Source organism: Pectinophora gossypiella, chromosome 22 (assembly GCF_024362695.1).
Source record: "Pectinophora gossypiella chromosome 22, ilPecGoss1.1, whole genome shotgun sequence".
Lineage (NCBI taxonomy): Eukaryota > Metazoa > Arthropoda > Insecta > Lepidoptera > Gelechiidae > Pectinophora > Pectinophora gossypiella.
The window spans coordinates 9,591,900-9,612,346 of NC_065425.1; the positions used below are offsets into that span (position 1 = coordinate 9,591,900).

The 20,447-nt window shown below is 37.6% G+C and overlaps 2 protein-coding genes across 2 annotated transcripts in view; one reads left to right on the forward strand and one right to left on the reverse strand.

The window, feature by feature from the left end:
- The first annotated feature begins 477 nt into the window (after window positions 1-477).
- Window positions 478-10,003, forward strand: LOC126377266 (nucleolar protein 56). Its single transcript, XM_050024988.1, has 8 exons — window positions 478-562; window positions 646-850; window positions 2,109-2,276; window positions 3,032-3,230; window positions 4,287-4,550; window positions 4,832-4,986; window positions 5,216-5,386; window positions 8,571-10,003. The coding sequence occupies exons 1-8, from the start codon at window positions 560-562 to the stop codon at window positions 8,780-8,782; spliced, it is 1,377 nt and encodes a 458-aa protein (XP_049880945.1). The 5' UTR covers window positions 478-559; the 3' UTR covers window positions 8,783-10,003.
- Window positions 10,004-11,061: 1,058 nt separating this feature from the next.
- Window positions 11,062-20,447, reverse strand: part of LOC126376998 (DNA-directed RNA polymerase I subunit RPA2) — a 30,884-nt gene continuing 21,498 nt past the window's right edge. The window contains exons 17-20 of the mRNA XM_050024573.1: window positions 19,224-19,430; window positions 18,308-18,511; window positions 17,956-18,120; window positions 11,062-11,806 (exon numbers count right to left, since the gene is read on the reverse strand). Coding sequence (XP_049880530.1) covers window positions 11,600-11,806; window positions 17,956-18,120; window positions 18,308-18,511; window positions 19,224-19,430 — 783 coding nt within the window. The 3' untranslated portion in view covers window positions 11,062-11,599. The remainder of the gene's footprint in view (window positions 11,807-17,955; window positions 18,121-18,307; window positions 18,512-19,223; window positions 19,431-20,447) is intronic.

A 20,447-nucleotide genomic window follows, 5' to 3' on the forward strand; every position in this document is an offset into this window, starting at 1 on the left:
GTAGTTAAGTGAAATAAACGCAAAATAAAATCGTTTAGAAATTGATAAAATAAAATATTATAATATATTTGATTTATTTAAAAATATTATATTATTTATAAAATCGTTATTTTAGCGATATTTGTGTCGTTTATGCATTTATTACACATTTTATATTAAAGTAGGGATTTAAACATAGGATTTAAACGTATTTTTCTTATCGTTATTATATGTTATAGTTTTTGAACGAAACAAATTTTACGTTTCAAATAACGCAGCTACTTTATGCTGATTGTCTTTTATCACGAATAAAACTTCATGAAAATTAAAATTTTGAAAGCAGTACTTCAATAATATTTTTGCTTTTATCTTAGTTAATCAAAATCTAACTTTCTGTTTTTCTTTGTAATCTTATAACAACTTATTTTGAATCAGTTCGTGATCCAGCCAGCATCCCTTACAACGGAACTTATAACCTCAAAAAGCGCGCTTTCCGCATTTCCGCATAGTGGGAGAACAAAACACACGTGTTTTGTTTCTCCAAAATAATGATATAAAATAAGTGATAAATCTTCTCAAAATGGTTTGTATTGTGACATTTACCTTACAAATAACTGCTTACGATGTTAATGGTATAAAGTTAGTGATAATGACTTGTATTTTCAGAGTAAACTATACGTATTGTTCGAGCATAGTGCGGGCTTCGCTCTATTCCGTGTGGCAGAATTCGAAGAGTTGGCAGCATTTCTGCCTCAGGTGGAGGAGTCAGTGACGGACCTTCAGCGTTTCAACTCTGTGGTAACGCTAATCGGGTTCCAACCGTTCAAATCTGCTGTTACCGCGTTGGAGAACATAAACTCTGTCTCAGAAGGTTAGTTTCAGCACGTTTTATTTTTTATTAACTTACAACAGCGTGGTCTGTTTCGTGAGTGTGTAGCGGGAACATAAATAGAGGGAATTCATTACGTAGCATCTGACGTACCTACATAAACAAGAATGACTTATAAATAAGGCATAAACACTTGTATCAAATCAAAAATACTTTATTGCACATGAGACATTTTAAAACACACACAAGAAAGATTGACAGTAGCCTTGGGTAGCTCAAGAGAGAGTGATAAAACAATACAATACAATACAAATACACAAAAAAAAAAAATACAAAAAAAAATAATACATAAAAATGATATATATCCGTACAAGAGATATAATATATCACCATATCACCTCATTTCTAATTATATCTCTAGCTCACTAGTTTTAGGAATAATTTTTGAGCGACTGAAATACCGTAACACTGAGCCGAGAAGATATACGAAAGTAAGCGAGACGTTGTTATGCGTATACTATCGGAAAGACAGAGATAGTAGATGATATACGAAAGTAAGCGAGACGTTGTTATGCGTATACTATCGGAAAGACAGAGATAGATTATGGCGTTGTATCTCCTGTTTTAGGCTGGTTGGCCGGCGGTTATGGAACGCACTCAAAATTATTTTAAATTTTAATTAAATTATGGTGAATAACATGAAAACAGTCGTCGCTAACTAAAGTTATCATTTTTATCTCTGTTTTATTTCTGTCTTCAAAATTAAATCTCGCTCAACAATACAAATGCATCATTCAGTTGGCAGATATTGATAGGATTTATGCACTGAGCTAAATGAGCTACTGAGCCGAAAGAGTGATATATATCTTCTGATGCAAAAGACATATATCAATCTTTTCTTTTCAATGAGTGATAGCGCCCAAGGCTAATTGACAGTCTAAGAAATAAAATATATTAATTAACGTACAATTTTTTTATGTTGTCTTATCATTTCATATATGTAAATTTTGTAAAAAAATATGTAAAATCTATCCGGATTAGAAGAATAAGTTATATTTATGCCAAGTATGATTGAGGCCAATAAAAATGAGCATTTTAATTACGGCTTAATTATCGAAAATTTATTGAGATGAATGCTGTTTTTATGTAGCTTTTTATAATAACATTTAATAAAAAATACTTAACTAACCAAAATTAACTGCAAAAGTCTTATGTATGACTTAAAAAGTAAAAATATGATAAGAATAATTATTGTTTCTTATTTTCATTCTGAAGAAAATATTTTTCTTTGTACTTCCAGGAATTGTTCCTGAGGACCTGAACCTGTTCTTAGAGGGCGCTCTGCCCAAGAGGAAGAAACGGTCAAAATGCACCCTCGGTGTTCTAGACCCCAAGCTCGGGGCCGCCATCAGCGAGGCCCTAGAGATCCCTTGTTCTCACACCGGCGCTGTTCCTGAACTCCTGAGGGGTAAGGGAAAAAAGTAAATGTTTATTCAGGACTGTCTGTTACCCACAACCTTATTCACCTAAATAAGAATAAAATAAATTTATTGCCTGAAACCCTAAGTTTCATACAAACTTTATTCCCTTAATCTTAATAGTGTGTAACATTTGTTTTTCTTAATATATATTTTTTTATTTTTTAGTTCATTTTTTAATTTTATTTTGTGCAAGTTCGCCTTGTGCTATTAAGAAAAAAACAAATGTTACACATTATTAAGATAACTAACTATATGTAAAAACCTGTCAGAAATAAAGGCTTATATTATTTAATCCCTTAATGATGGAGTTTCGCCAAAATTGGGCCTTCATTTTCTTTGTAGCGCTCAACAACCTTAAAGGAACCCCCTTAAAGGAAAACTTGAGACTCTTAGTTTCTGAGATTGATATTATATTATGACAGTGATGTTTAAATTTTATGTAGGTATATTTTCGACTTTTTTGACAAAATAAACTTAAAAACGACTACTGTACTAATACTGTATTGCAGTGCTCCATATTCCAGTGTATATCAATTTGTTTCACGCTAGGGCTGCTTGGAAGAAATTGCTATTTACAAATAAGGTGATCATACTTCATTGAAAAAAGAAAAAGATTTTTGTTAAGTTTGAAATCTGCCTTTATTTAGTAATCAGAATTCCATAATTTATGTTTTCAACTAGGATACTAATTGCTACCCAATTGTATTGTAAAAATTTCACCACATGATTCTACTCCCGACAGGAATCCGGCATCACTTCCACAACCTAATCAAAGGTTTGACGCTGAAAGCATGCAGCGTAGCCCAGCTCGGTCTTGGCCATTCATACTCCCGAGCCCGGGTCAAATTCAACGTGCACCGAGTAGACAACATGATCATACAGTCCATCGCTCTCCTGGACCAGTTAGACAAGGATGTCAATACGTTCTCTATGAGAATCAGGTGGGTGTCAATGTGGCAACATAACCAGTATTTGTGTTATTAAGCTAATATGAGTCAAAACTTTTTACCCCTAGGCAAAGGATTGGTCAACCAGATAATAGTGGCTCTGCCAACCAGCAATTAACTTCTCCATTGCTAAGAGAAATCACACCTTGAGAGCGAAAAACCCTTCTCACGTCTAAATTCCGGGCACATTCCAACAATATAATGGTAAAGGTCATCGGTCTTATGACAGACAAAAAAAAAGGGCCATGTACATTTATAACTCCATTGGTAACTGTCATGTTGTAAATAATAAATAAATAAGCTTATGCTACACTGTTATAACGAATGAAATAAGCACGCCACTTACTGGTGCTACCTCATCATCAGCCCATTAACGTCCCCACTGCTGGGGCACGGGCCTTCCCTATGGACGGATAGGGAGATCGGGCCTTAAACCATCACGCGGGCCCAGTGCGATTGATGGTTATTAACGACTGCTAATGCAGCCGGGACCAACGGCTTAACGTGCCTTCCGAAGCACGGAGGAGCTCAAGATGAAAACTTTTTTTCTTTTGTGGTCACCCATCCTATGACCGGCCTTTGCGAAAGTTGCTTTACTTCAACAATCGCAGGCCGAGCGCGTTAACCGCTGCGCCACCGAGCTACTGGTGCTAATTGTTGGAAAAACTCTTTAATAATAAGGACACTGGCTGTTTTTTGATATGATGTTTATCTATGTTTTTTAAAATTGTTCTTTTTTCACTCTGATGCTGTCTACCTAAAGGCTAGGCAATAAAGCTCTCTTTTACATAACTTTTGCGCCTTATTACTGCACTACATAAAAAATATAACTTTTAAAATTTTATCTAAAATATATATTAAATTTATTTTTTTATTGGTGTAATTTTATTATTTGTTCATTTACAAACAATCAAAAGGAAACTACTTTTTAAAACACATTTAAAATAATTATTGTACACTTGTATCATAGAAGATTCTTCACTCAACATGTGTTTTTCTTCATCAATATTTTTCTTCAAAATTGACTAACCAACCCTCTTTTCCTTCCAGAGAGTGGTACTCCTACCATTTCCCGGAGCTGATCAGCATTGTACCGGAGAACTACCTTTACAGCAAATGCGCGGAGTTCATTAAAGACCGCAAGTCCCTCTCAGAGGAGTCTCTGGAGCCCCTGACAGAGATACTCGGAGACTCAGAGAAGGCCCAGGCTATTATTGATGCTGCTAAAATGTCCATGGGTATGGATATATCGCCTGTGGATCTGATCAATATTCAGATGTTCGCTGGGAGAGTTGTCGGACTGAGTAATTACAGGTTTGTTACTCTTTTATGTAACTTTATAATACGTTTGAAGAAATTACATACTTAAAAATTTATAATAAAGACCGGGTTTTAAGGAAAGAGACGGGATGACTGATGAGATTGGAGTGGAGTATCAGTCATCCCGTGATCATGGCACTTGCAACAGTGTCGAAATATGGGGAGTCTCATATCCCTATTTTAAATGTGGTAAGAACCCGGTATGTGTTTTAATTATCAGCACCATTATCAGAAAAAAACTACAAACAAATTTATCATACTGCGTCTCCCTCTAGGAAGCAGATATCGGAGTACCTTCACACGAAGATGACGTCGGTGGCGCCCAACCTGTCGGTGCTGGTGGGCGACCAGGTGGGCGCGCGGCTCATCAGCAAGGCGGGGTCACTGACCTCCCTCGCCAAGTACCCCGCCTCCACGCTGCAGATACTCGGTACGTGGTGTTGGGACTTTTAAGAGGTGTATGTACAGTCACGAGTATTAATATGTATATACACTTTGGTACCATGTCACATTAACTTTTTTGACAAATTGAACTGTAAGTCGCACTAAATGTCAAATTGAAATGTTAGTGCGACAGAGTCCTAAACGCTCTAACCACTAGACCAAAGAGGCTGTTTCATCAAACGTACTTGTAATCACATTTTTTTTCCTCCTCACAGGCGCAGAGAAGGCCCTGTTTCGCGCCCTGAAGACGCGCTCCAACACCCCAAAGTACGGTCTGCTATACCACTCGACGTTCATCGGGCGTGCCGGCCTCAAGAACAAGGGCCGCATCAGCCGTTACCTCGCCAACAAGTGCTCCATCGCCTCCAGGATCGACTGCTTCTCTGGTACGTAAAAAAAAAAACATTCCTTTTGTCACAAAACACACAACACACACAGTCACAGTCATCAACACATAACGTAAGCTCACCACTATAGGCAGTCCATGGTCCAGTGGTTGAGCGTTCTGCTGGACCATCCGGAGGTCCCGGCTTCGAATCCCGTTGGGGAGAAATCACTTTGTGATCCCTAGTTTGGTTAGGACATTGCAGGCTGATCACCTGATTGTCCAGAAGTAAGATCATCCGTGCTTCGGAAGGCACGTTAAGTCGTTGATCCCGGTTACTACTTACTGATGTAAGTACGTAGTCGTTACCTGAGTCACGGCAGGGGCCTTTGGCGGCTCAATAATAACCCTGACACCAGGGTTGATGAGGTCGGTCATCACAACCCACACGATAGAAGAAGAAGATAGGCAGTTTTCACTAATACAGTTGGCTCGACCATCATAGACGGCGATACGGCTCACCTATCACGTTGGTCTAACAGAAAGCTCGTTAAGATGTGGGTACAGTCATGAGCAATATAATGTACCCACTTTAGGACTCTGTCGCACTAACACATTTGACATTTAGTGAGACTTACAGTTCAATTTGTCAGAAAAGTTAATGTGACATGGTACCAAAGTGTATACATATTAATGCTTGTGACCGTACGTAGTTCATCTAAGGTGGTACATCCACCTCTGGCTACCCCAGTTGGGATATAGTCGTTAGCTTATGTTATCTCTTATATTTTTTCATGGTACTATACTGTATTATGTAACTATGCACACTTTGATCTATCGTAAGCGCCATCTATCGCTTGACGGTAATAACAGTAGTGCTAAAGTAACAGCTGCGTGACTCATGCGCAATCGTATATGTTTGTGAACATGTCCAGTCGTAGCTACATAATTACTGACAATATTGTCACACTTCATACACTGCATAGAAAACTCATCAGGGATGTTATGGAATATATCGGATACGGATTTAAGAATGATTATTGGGTACTTGACTTGGTCAAAGATAAACTATAAAATGCTAATCTAGAAATAGAAGCCAGTCTAGGATGTTCAAAAATCAATCTCATTTTACTTTTCGACTTATATTCGAGTTTTATTTGTGAATTAAGTAACAATGAGTACGACGTTTGACCGCTTTTATTGATGACGTCACTAGTCAGTATTTCCATACAAACTCCATAGAAAACTTTCGTTTTGACGTTTCGTAAAAAGTATCTCATTTGACTAGGTTGTCAAGAAGCCTATTATACTGGATACGGTTACGGACACCGATAATAAATTATTTCGGATTATCCGTTAGTTTCGGATAATTTCGGTTACGGATATTATTTTTTTAAGAAATTTCTAAAGTAAAATACAAATACATACATACATACATAAACTCACGCCCGTAATCCCTAATGGGGTGGGCAGAGCCACAAGTAATCAAAGACAACTTGCAGCCACTGTTGATACGATGTCGTAAGCTGGATATGATGACCTTTATGGTGATAAGGGATCAGCCTATCGCCCATAACATTAGTCCATCGTGTTAGATGGCACAATCCCTCTGTCGGTTTTTACGACATGCCCGGGAAGACAAGCAGCTGAATGTGTTCTATGTTTTTTATTTGCTCCCAGAACAGCATAGAAGCAAAATACAAATACTTAGGTAATAAAGTGGTTTTATTTATAACGACACAAGTTACAACGACAAGTTATACTATAGGTATGTTATGACGACAAAAGACTTGTGTGTCGGCACTGGCAGCGACCAGCCGATCAAAACAACATGTCATAACTTGTCTCAATTAGGCTCCGCCCCTATCCGATATTATCCGAAACTTTTATTTCGGATTCGGTTACGGTTACGGATGATTTTTTATGTCGGATATCCGATAGTTACGGTTACTGTTACGGAGCTTCCTAACATCCCTGATTCTCACCGTGTGCTGTCTAGCACGTAGGTGTGAACGAGACAACCCACGCGTTCCCTCTTACTCTTTAGCGGCTTACGGGAAGTAAGACCCAGAAGGCGCGTCAGGCTGCGTTTCCATTGACGCGGAGTTGTGCAGGAATCGACCAATCACCGCGAGGGAGAGAGTGACAGACCGTCGTTTTTCGCTCTCTCGAACGCTATGATTGGTCAAATCGGCACATCTCCGATCTTCTCCGCCCATTTCCGCGTCAGTAGAAACCCGGCCTAAGATGAACTAAGTAGCCACACCTCACCGAGCTTTCTGTTAGACCAGCGTGATATGTTAAATATTATTGTTTGTATTGCTTATAATTTAAATGTAACGATTAACAACTTGTTAGTGTATTATAATGTATATTTTTTCTTTAAAATGTTTTAGCAGAGGCTAAAATAGTAAGTTCTAACTATAATGGTAAGGTTTGAACGTGACTTCTGTGATACGGCCTTTATTTTTATTATGTGGTCGAGCCTAATGTGTTAGGGAAAACTGTACTTAAGATAAATTATTAACTCAATGGTGCAAGTCCGGTGGGTTTGAACCGGCGCTCCCCGAATGGGAAACAAGACCACAGTGACTATACTCACTTATTCCCTTTATTGATGTCTATAGGGATTCTCTTAAAATGCATAAATGGTTTTGTCATAATTTTAATTATCATAATCCTTTTCGCATAACGTTTTTAAGCATAATAGTACTTTTCCATAATAACATCTAAGAATACTGGTTTGTAAGGTATAACGTATTTTTGGACTAATATTTGTTGGTATAAATTTGATTCGCATATAAATAGGTATCCATACTTCTTTTTTAGAATAATAGTGTTTTGTCATAATTTTTACAGTAGGTTAGGGTGCGGCGGGGGTGGCCCTTGGGCCACCCCTACGCCGCCAGCATGTTTATCTTACACACGAAATGTATACTGAATGATCACCAACAGCATGAATAGAGTCAAAATATATAAAAAGTCACAATCATGAACCAAATGCAACCAAGGAAAAAGTAAGTTTCGGAAATGTTCAAAGTTGTGCCAATTCGGAGTATAGTTTTTATGCTTATAATACTTATGCTTATGGTAGTTATGAGTTTCAAAATTATGCTTAAAAAGTTATGACAAATTAATACTATGCGTAACTAATAATAGGACAAGTAACATTATGCCATGGTAAATTATTACATAAAAAATTATGCGTAAAAATAGAGAACCATGTCTATATTGTCTCCTTCCAGAAACCCAAACAACAGTGTTCGGTGAAAAACTCCGGCAGCAGGTGGAAGACCGCTTGAAGTTCTACGAGACGGGCGACATCCCCAAGAAGAACATCGAGGTGATGAAAGAAGCCATGGAAGAAGCGATGCAGCAGGTTGAAGCTGAGAGCAGCGCCAAGAAGAAGAAGAAAAAGAAGAAGAAGAAGGAAGAAGTAGCCATGGATGAGGATTAGTTAGGAGGTTGGATGAGCTGGATATTGGTTTGCTACTGTTATTGTGACTCGAAGTTTTTTTATGTTGGATTGGGAGCCAATAAAAAACAATGCGTTCAGCAGTACAATGCGATGCGAAAGAATATAATATGTCCCACTGCTATTATGCATCCCTGTGAAATCTCTGTACGTACCTCTGTGTGTTGTCTACGTATTGTAATCTGTATTGAGTTACAATACGTACACAAGGTCACGACCATGGTATAAGAAAACCAGGTATGCTCAAAACTGACAGCTAACATTTCAAGGTTGACTTGCACCTGACGTCATCCCACCTTGTATTGCCATTTCGTAATAAACACATTACCCACGACCAAAAAGGAAGTTTTGAACTTTTAGTAAAAGATTTACTTTCAGTTTTAATATTTTTTAAGTAATAGTAATTAAATACATTAGTCAGGAATTCACTTAAATTTCAATAATAATATTTACGTCCTTGGAAACTTGGAAATACCAATTTAATGGTAATACTTACGTCATCAAGGGCTAGCAATGGCGGCTTGTCATAGGATTGAGCATACCTGCGGGCCTAGCACCGTAAGAACGCGGCTCTTTCTCGCCGCGACAGCATCTGTCTCTTTCTGTGCAGTACTGTGAGAGAGTGATGGGTGATGTATGTCGAGGCGAGAAAGAAAGCCCGCTGGTCTTTTCTATACTTGACTCTGGCAGTAATGGTTGTCTACTTACGACGACCGGTTGCCACAAACCATAAAGTTGAAGTTGGTCTCCTTATACCATGCTCACGACTATATCCGATATCCCAATGCGGTAGTGAGAGGTACGGTCACGAGCATTAATATGTATACACTTTGGTACCATGTCACATTAACTTTTTTGACAAATTGAACTGTAAGTCTCACTAAATGTCAAATATGTTAGTGCGACAGAGTCCTAAAGTGGGTACATTATATTGCTCGTGACTGTACATCAAACTTGACAGCTTTCTGTTAGACCAACGTGATAGGTGGTGGTTACGATACATTAGTATTCCAATAGCCGATTTTTTTTATAGTTTGTCAAAGTGGCATGAAATTAATAAATATTTCTACTAATTTGACAAACTTGTGGTATTTTAGTAATGTAATTATAAGAGAATTTTACTAAAATGTCTAAGTGCAAACGTAGGATAAGGAACAGAGTTGTCTGTTATATTTTACCCTTGTAATAAAGGATTTCCACATACGTTACAGTTTTTATTTATTTTAATATACATCGACCCGCACGTGGGCACGTTAAGCCGTTGGTCCCGGCTATTAGCCGTAAAAACACCACCAATCCGCATTGGAGCAGCGTGGTGGAGTATGCTCCATACTCCCTCCGGTTGATTGAGGGGAGGCCTGTGCCCAGCAGTGGGACGTATATAGGCTGTTTATGTATGTATGTACATCGACCCGCAGTGGAGCAGAATAGTGGAGTATTACCCGTATTCTTAAGTCCATTCAGATAACGCGATTTACACCCGTTGTCATACCACAGAGTACTTAACATAGTACCGATACAGATGCACATCTCCAAGCATGCAGGAATCTATATAGTAATCAATTTGCAATCAAATAATCAAGAGCCTCAACCCTAACTCAAGGCATGACGTCAGCGGTTGAGCGTTGGGCTCACGATCCGGAGCTCCTAGGACATATCACAAAAATTACTTTGTGGTCCCAAGTTTGGTTAAGACATTACACCACGTTTGATGAGGTTGGTACTCAACCTCACAACCCTCACGATAGAAGATTACTTTCGTATTAATTATGTTGGCAGTGTGATATGCTCTATTCCAATGAGCAAGTCCTCAAGTCAAGGGCGTAAATGTCGTCTTAAAATACCAAAATGTTCAGCTGAGGCTGAGTCGAGTGGAGGATTAAATTAGTGCCGCCGTTAGAAATGGAGCTAGTTTTAGCCCAGTTGGTGGTTGCGACAAGCTATCCCTTGTCAAAATTATAAAAATATGTTGTTAGTGGGTTCTGTTTTCCGCATTTAGACTCTTAAGATGGCCCATTATGCGTTCTAAAAATATAATTTTCAAGTGTCCGTTTCTCACATAAGATCACGCTTATTTCTCAGTTAGTCAGACGACACGGAATTCCATTTCGATCCTGACACCACTTTCGCTTCCACTCTCATCACAACCTTCACGCGCATTTAAAAATAAGGAATAAATGAAACCATAAATTACAATATCGATTTATTTTATCATTTCCTATCACAAAACAAACTTAAACTTATTCTGTCGGAAAGCGACACAATTTTTACATGGTTTTAAATAGATTATATGGGCCGATTTTTGAAAGTCAATGACTATTTTTCCAGTAGGAAAACTCTTAGTTCTTTCAATAAGAAGTCCGGTACCGGGGTTCGAACCGGCGCTCCCCGTTTGACTATAACCACAGGATATAGTGACTATAACGACAGGACCACAGTGACTATAACCACAGGGCCACAGTGACTATAACCACAGGACCACAGTGACTATAACCACAGGGCCACAGTGACTATGACCACAGGACCACAGTGACTATGACCACAGGACCACAGTGACTATGACCACAGGACCACAGTGACTATGACCACAGGACCACAGTGACTATGACCACAGGACCACAGTGACTATGACCACAGGACCACAGTGACTATGACCACAGGACCACAGTGACTATATGCCTGGTACCATAGTATGATGCAGTTTTCACTAACACAATTGGCGCGACTAGGTGCGCGTTCACCTTTAGGGGCGCTCAATAATAGCGACACCTATTGGTAGAAATAGTTATCATCATTGATCTAACACGCGTCAATAGGCGTAGGCCCGTTACAGTTGATCCTGACGTTGATGTTGACGGCCGCCAGCTGCGTGGCAAAGAACTTGAAGATGTACGGTATAGCCACGCTCACCAGCGCGCCCTCGCCGCACAGGCGGCACGACTCGCTGCCCTCTGCCTTGCCTGCTATGGGCCCGACCAGCGTGCCGCATTTTGTGCAGATCACCGCCTGAAATTATAGATAAAGATAAAGATAAAGATAAAGATAATTTATTTGCTTAAACATGAGTAATTTAAATACAGATGACAATGTTCACATTATAGGTTCTTCATGTTTGCCTTGCGGCGCACAAAATTTTGAGTACCTAGATTATTATCTATATAAATACATGCATCATTATTACAATTTATCATTCAAAAACTCATCTATCGTATAATAACATCTTTTAGTTAACAACTCATTCAATTTTCTTCTAAATAGACTTAAGTTACACAACCTTATTTCTAGTGGTATTTTATTATATATTTTTGGCGCCATTCCAAATACACTCTTCATCATTAATGCAGTATTTGTGCGTTGCTGGCATAGTTTAGCTAAATCACGTGGACGAAGGCGACTATGAAAGGCTGTAGTTTCTACATTTTTGAAAAATCCTGGATTTTTTTTTACAAATACTGCAGTTTCAATTATGTACAGTGAGGGAAATGTTAAAATGTTATACTTTGTAAAGAAAGGTTTACAACTGTCACTATTTTTAAGACCGAACATTGCCCGTATACATCTCTTCTGGCCTTTAAAAACCGTTTCTCTATCTGATGAATTTCCCCAAAAAGTAACACCGTATCTTAAAATTGAAGCTACAAGACCATGATATGCTGATAGGACAGTGGCAACATCTACTATTTGAGATAACCTGAAAAGAGCATAAGACGATCCGGACAGTCTTGAGCACAGTGTTTGAACATGCTCCTTCCACGTGAGTGATTTATCAATCTTAACTCCCAGAAATTTTGTACTGTCTACTTCTTCTATATTAAAGCCTTGGTAATTGATGTCTAAAACTGGAGTCTGAACACGCTGTCGAAATTGCATTAGTTTTGTCTTAATCAGATTTACTAACAAGTTATTATTTTTCATCCAAGTAACTATACCATTCAGTGTGTTATTAATTTCATGTTGATAAGACATTTCGTTTTGACATTCTATCACTACTGCACAGTCATCAGCGAAAAGTGTCACAGGGTATTGTACATGTCTAGGTAGATCATTTATATAAATTATAAATAGCAACGGTCCCAGAATACTACCCTGTGGCACTCCATACCTGACAACTTTTTGACAAGAATGATAGATTTCTTCCCTTTTGGTACCGATATTAATTTTAGTTAATTCAGTGTACTGTTTTCTTTTTACCAAATAAGATCTAATCAGCTTTAATACATTTCCTCTAAACCCATAATGGTCAAGTTTTCGTAAAAGAATTTCATGGTCCACATAATCAAAAGCCTGGGTCATGTCCATAAATATAGCACTTACATGTTTTCTTATGTCAATATTTGCAGTTATCGTTTTTAATAAATAATATATCGCTACATTAGTTGATCTATCTTTACGGAAGCCTTGCTGTTCTTCAGAGAATATTTTTTTCTTTTCCATGTATTCATTCATCTGTTTATGAATAAACTTTTCAAAGATTTTTGCAAAAATAGTTAAAAGTGCTATCGGCCTGTAACATGACATATCTTCTCTATCGTCTTTTTTGAAGAGTGGCTTAATGACTGCAATCTTCAGGTTATCCGGAAAAGTACCTGTAGTGATGCTTAGATTTATGATATAGCTTAAGTGTGGTGCTATACATTCGGCAACATATTTTACAACCTTTGTTGATATTCCGTCATGGCCTACACTATTTTTATTTTTTAATTTTTTTATAATATTTAGTATATCACTTGGTATACTAGGTGCCATAAACATAGAGTTACAAGTAAAATTTATATTTAAATTGTTAATATTCTTATCTGCTTCTGGTATTGGGTTTATTTTGTTAATGAAAAAGTCGTTGAAGCAATTCACAATTTGTTGCGGGTCAGTAATATAATTGTTATCAACTTTAATTTTACATATTTCAGGTTTTGGTATATTTAATTTGGACCTATTTATGATTCTCCACGCCGATTTGCTGATATTCTCTGATTTTCTTAAGGAATTTATATTATATATGCGTTGAGTTGCCTTTAAAATATTTTTGTACGTTCTAGCGTAATTTCGGTACTTTAATTTATTAACATTGTTTGGTTCAAGTCTGGATTTCCAAAGCAACTTTCTTTTTATTTTGCTACTTCGCTTAATGCTCAGGCTTATCCATTTTGTAGTTTTATGAGTTTTAATTTTAATTTCATGTGTAGGGAAGCATAAATCAAAAAATAGTGTAAAAATGTCAATAAATTCGTTATATGCTTCATTTGGGTCATTTGTTAGATATATTTTATTAAAGGAAAAGTTTTCCATGCAATGTCTAAATTTTTTCATAGTTTGTTCACTAAAATCTCTTTTTTTTACATACCAGTAGTCTAAAATACATGTAGTTTTTACAGGCAATTTCAATATTTGCGCAGTATGATCAGACATGGCAAATTCCAAAACGTCACAGTGATATTTTTTTTTAATGTTTATTGCAATATTATCGATACAGGTACCACTACTGACTCTTGTTGGTTGTTGTACTACTAATTTAAGATTATAATTTTTAAGACAGTTTTCAAAATCTTGTGTAATATTGTTATTTTTTAAAATGTCAATATTAAAATCTCCACATACAAGTATGTCGTATGATTTTTTTATGATGATTTTATCTAGGACAGACTCAAGCTTTTCAAAAAATAGATTAAGATATAATTTCGTATATTTCGGTATTCGATATATACACACAATTATTAATTTAAGTTTAGCCAATTCTACAGCACAACATTCAAAAATTCCACATATTGATGTGTTTTCTATTTCGGGTAGTTCTCTATATACATGACCATTTTTTATTAAGATACACGCTCCCCCTCTTCCTTTTTGTCTAGCGTAAGAAGCCACTATTTTATAATTTTGTATCAATACTGCATCTCTACCAGAACTGGCTCGCATGTTATGCTCTGTAATACAGATAACATCGACATTAATGTGTCTTTCTTGTAGTTCTGCCAAACATACCATAAGCTGGTCTGATTTACTACATAGCCCGGCAATGTTTTGATGCATTACATGTATATATTTATGAACGAAAAAGCTCCTCACCAATCGGTATAGTTTTATGATTTCCGATAGGTGTACTTGAAGTACATATGTTAATATTGTAATCCTCAATTTCTATAAGAAGATCATGTACATCGTTGAATATTTTTCTCCAGCCAAAGTTATTTACTCTACAAGAATGCAAATTAAACATTTTTTGGTCGTAAGTAAGATTTAGATTACTGTCCAATGAAAAAGCATATTCATACTCCTGCAAATCCTTATACAATAAACTATTAAACTGTTCCACTCTCCAATTAAACATATCATTGTTATAGTATCTGAATGTCGGTACGCAAATTACAATATTAGTAAAATTTAATGAAAGCACAGCTTTTCTAATATGTACAACCAGATCCTTGTAATTTTGAGTTTGTTCGAAATCTTTTTCTCCTATAAATATCAAACAGTAGTCATTCCTTGTGAAATCGCGTAACTTTGCTTCTAAGTTGTTTAACATATGTTTAACATCTAATCCTGGAGTTAGGTAATGGCAAATGTCAAACTTATCGCTTAAGAAATGCTCTGCAGCTTGTAACATTTTATTACGATTATTAGTACTAAGTATGCAAATTTTATTTTTTGTCATGGAATTACGTATGTTTTGTTCTTGATGCCGATTTCCATATGTTTGCTTCCTCTCATATTTTTTATTAAGCATCTCATCTATTTTCTGTTGCTTAACGCTATTATCTTCACTACAGCTTAGATTATTCCTGTCTTCTGGTTTGAGACTAGTCTTTTTTGAAACAGACTTGAGAGTTAATTCATGAGAAGAACTACGTACATTTTTTATTTTTTTAGTTTTTCCAGTATACTGTTCTACTGTATTCTTCAGATCAAAGTTTTCCGAAAGTAGCTCTTCTATCATTTGTTCCGCAGAATCCACTTTTCCCTGTAATATTTCAACTTTTTTGGTCAGTCGATCAATTTTTTCTTGTAAATTTTCACATAATTCCGGACAGCTCTTATTTGGCGCTGGTGTAGACTGGACAGAAGAGAACTCAAGATCATCTTCATCAAGTGAAGAAAAAGAGTTATGCGTTGTAATGTTTATTTTTTCTTTTTTTCGTATAGTGATGTTCATGGTAGGTGTAGACGATTCACTTTTTGAATTAATGTCAGTTGAGAGTTGTTTATTCCAGCATACTTGACATAGCCAAGTGTCTTTGTGCTCCTTCGTCATAGTGTTAAAAAACCTGCATTCACTGACATTTGCACATTCTAGATCATATGACATCATGCACATACTACATTTTAAATAACGTCTGTGAGTAATCCTAGTCGAACAACGGTTGCAAATAACGTCCGTAGCTTCCATTTTCGATATAATGAAAATCAAATCCTTAGTATTGTCGAAACTTGTATAGTATTCCTTAATAATGAGATTGTTAGCTCTGTTGTCTTTTTGTGTCTTGCTCTGATATAACTATAAGGCGCTAGCTAACACTCGTTAACGTTTCTACGACAATTGACACATTTGCTCGTTAACATTTCTCAGGCGTTCACTTCTAACTATATGACAGCGGGGTTAACGGTCAACGGTCAAAATTATCAAACCGTTACACAGCAAAATTTAAAATAATCACTATTTCACTATGTATATTTTCGTAGATTCGTTAACACACTTATAGTTCGTACTCACTGCATTATGTGTGGTGTGTTTTTTTACTTATTTATCGTATAATTGTAGCATAATTTTCCAAAATAAATATCAACACAGCACACGCACAATTCGTGACAGAAAACTTCACAAACAGTATCACTAGCGAATTGTATTACCGTCTATTGAATGAACAAATAAAAACTTTAGATTGTCAACTTTTAATATTTTTTAAGAAAACAAATAGCGGGAGACTATATGCACTAGTCAGAAAGCGCCTGACTTATTTTTTCTAGTCTAGGTTATCGAATAAATCGTATTATCCACCCTTTACAATCGTATTATCAGTAGCTAGCTAACGAAATTACGATTAAAATTATTTTACAATCTATCTAATTAGGTTGTGGAGCGCGCTCAGTCATCCCCATAGAGCTCGGTATGCAAAGTATTTCTTTAAATTATTTTACCTTTCTCGTTTCGTTTTTTTAGATTGTCTTTATTTAGCAATCTGAATTTCATAATTTATCTTGAACCTAGTTCACGACCCAATGGGGTAGATCGACTTCGAGGGGTAGTTAGTAGTGCGACATCATATCACGTTTTTCTATGACGTCACAGTGTGATTTTTACAATACATTAAATACAAATTCCATAGTAATTTCGTGTTTAGACGTTTAGTAAGAAGTAACTGATTTGACTAGTTGGAAACTGGCCTATTGGGAAGTGTCTGCAGGAATCGAGGCTATGTACTGAGCCGCAGAAAGAAATGAAACTAGTTTTAGCCCAGTTGGTGGTTGCGACAAGCTGTCCCTTGTCTTGTTATACTAAAGATAAAATTTCCATGTGTCCGTTTCTCACATAAGATCACGCTTATTTCTCGGGTAGACAGACAACACGGAAATCAATACACAGAAAAAAAAGAATAATAAAAAAAAGAAAACCAAGATCAAAAATCATTAACAAAAAAAAAGAAAAACAAACCAAAAACATAAAAATAATAATAAAACTAAGTATTCTAAATGCAACGCAATAATAATTTCGAACCGCCGCACTATGGCTTTCATAAAATGGCTTTCATAGACATAGGGAGTTCAAATTTTAAGTGGGGTTTTGTTTTGCTGGATATAGCTTCTATTACCTATTACTATATAGGAAAATGATACCAGAGTTGATTCTGTGCAAAAGCGGTTATCGTACGAATTATTTATGATTTTTTGACATAACTCATATAATGGTTTGAGATGCCTTTTTTTTTTAAGAATCGTCAAAATAAAAAATATTTATTTTTTGATTAGAAACGGTTTCTTTCAAGTAACACAGGTATTTAACAACATTATAAGACATAATGGCATCACGCCTGTATTCCTGATGGAGTAGGCAGAGGGTTAAGTATACCCAAGCTTCGACAGCTATGTTTGAGGTAGTTATTTTCAACACATAACAAGTCTATGAAAGCCATTTTTCGACCCATAGTGCGCCGTACTGTACTTACGTCGCTCTTGTCGGAGCAGTGGAACAGCCTGTCCTGCAGCAGGAAGGAGGCGCCGTGCGATATGAGCGCGTCCCGCTCCATCTCCCCCAGCCGCACGCCGCCGCCGCGCCGCCGGCCCTTCACGGGCTGCCGCGTCAGCGCGTCCACCGCGCCCGTCGTGCGCACCTGCCGGGGCGAAAGGGTACCATGATGCGGCGGACCCCACTAGTCGGCTAGTTAGTTCCGCCCGCAATACACAGATGGCGTTAAACTACTTCACCAGCTAGTTCCGCTAACAATACACAGATGGCGTTAATCATTCTACGCAGATGGTCTGAAACGCGCGTGTCTATGGGTAAAGTAGCCCACCGACCTGCCACTTGTCGGAGACCATGTGCCGCAGCCGCTGGTAGTGTATGACTCCGTAGAAGATGTCCGCCGTCATCTCGCGGCCGTCGACCCCGCTGTACATCCGCTCGGTGCCGTAGTAGTTGTACCCCCCCGCCTCCAGCAGGCGGCCGAAGTAGTTGATCGCTGTGTCCTTCTCGTTGAAGCGGAACGGACTTGCGTCGTGCACCTTGAGGGTGCAAATAGGGTAAATAAAATACACTAGGTTGACCTATATAAATTATAAAATGCTCCTCCTCTTCTATCGTGTGGGTTTTGAAGTGGATTACCTTTTTTTTTGACGTGACTTATTGTAGATTTGCCGCAAAAGGCATTAACTACTTGGCTGGACAAATGGGGAGCGCTGAAGGCTCTCACCCGGTACAACGTTTAAGACAACAGGCCTGAGGGTGCGCAGTTGGGCGCGAACCTCGGTGCAGGGCGTCGTCTGAGATGGAAAATAATTGAAAGAATTAATCGACCCTAGTGGGTCGATAGCGATAAGCGCTAATTGAGGGAAATCGTCGACCACGCCAGCGGGGTCAGGGTATAAAATGCTAATCTAGAAATAGAAGCCAACTAAATATGACTTATAATTGGGTAAAAAAGTGTGGGTAAATATGACTTATGTATGAGTGAAAGCGACTGAAACGTCGCTAACCTGACTTACATGACTTAGTCGGTAAAAATTACTTAAGTATGGGTAAACATTACCTATAAGTGGGTAAAAATGACTTAATTGTGTGTAAAAAAGCCCAAATAAAGATTCTATCTCTCTATCTATTTAAAAATGACATAAATTTGGATAAAATAACTGACATTTGTGTAAAAATGTCATAAATGAGGATAAAATAACTGACATTTGGGTAAAAATGACTTAAAAGTGGGTAAAAATGACTCACGTGTCCATGCAAGCTAGCGGCCTTCCCGGCCATGCACTCGATCATCATGGCGATGGTCATACGCGACGGGAAACCGTGAGGGTTGAACAGCACGTCTGGTATGAGACCAGACTCCGTGAAGGGCAGATCCTCGGCAGCCCACTTCTGGGAGCAGATGCCCTTCTGGCCCGCCCGGGACGCAAACTTGTCGCCCACTGTTGGGTTACGCTGAAAGAAACGGTTTTGGGTTAGGGATTTTGGTGATAGCGCTCCCCATAACAACCATGGAGATGATAGGTAGCCGTTGGTCCCGGTTATTACTTACTGATGTAAGTACGTAGTCGTTACATGAATCATGTAATGGGTCTACGGCGGCTCAGTTATAACCCTGACACCAGGGTTGATGGGGTTGGTAATTCACCTCACAATCCACACGATAGAAGAAGATAGGTTCTGGTCCATTTGCCATGACAGGTAAAATCTACAATAGGATTCCGAAGGAAGATTTAAGTATAAAATTAACTTAAGAAAATTCCTAATTGAGAAAAGTTTTACACAATGCAAGAGTTTTTCTTATATTATATATATACTGTAAGCGTTGTAGGTTTTGTTATATAGTTTTTAAAATTTTCATTGTTATTTTTGATTAATTTTTAAACAAAATTATATATGTTAAGTACTTATTATTATTATTATCTTTTTTTGTTGTTTCTGGCTTAATTTAGTTTCGTATTATTTTTTCTTGTTTTTGCTATACCCTCCTGGGTCCATATGTGGTACTGTAATAATTATAAAATGGAAACTATCCTATTCTTTATTTCTGAGGAAGCCCACATTCCCGAGATATGAGACCTTGACAAGCAGTCGCTTCTGTAAAAAACCGGACCTGTCAAATCTTCAGGTTGGGTAAGCGGACATTGTGAAAAAAACGGGATAATGCTGGTGTGCTTTTCATCAACAAAACCTCGAATTGCTGCGAACATCTTATGGTGCTGTGCCTTTGCAGGGCGTTACATGTATCTCTTGTTCTTCTACCGTGTGGATTGTGAGGTGAATTATCAACCCCATCAACCCTGGTGTCAGGCTTATTACTGAGCCGCCATGGGCCCCTGACATGACTCATGTAACGACTACGTACTTACATCAGTAAGTAATAACCGGGACCAACGGTTTAACGTGCCTTCCGAAGCACGGATCTTTTTACTTTTTGGACAATCCGATGATCAGCCTGTAATGTCCTAACCA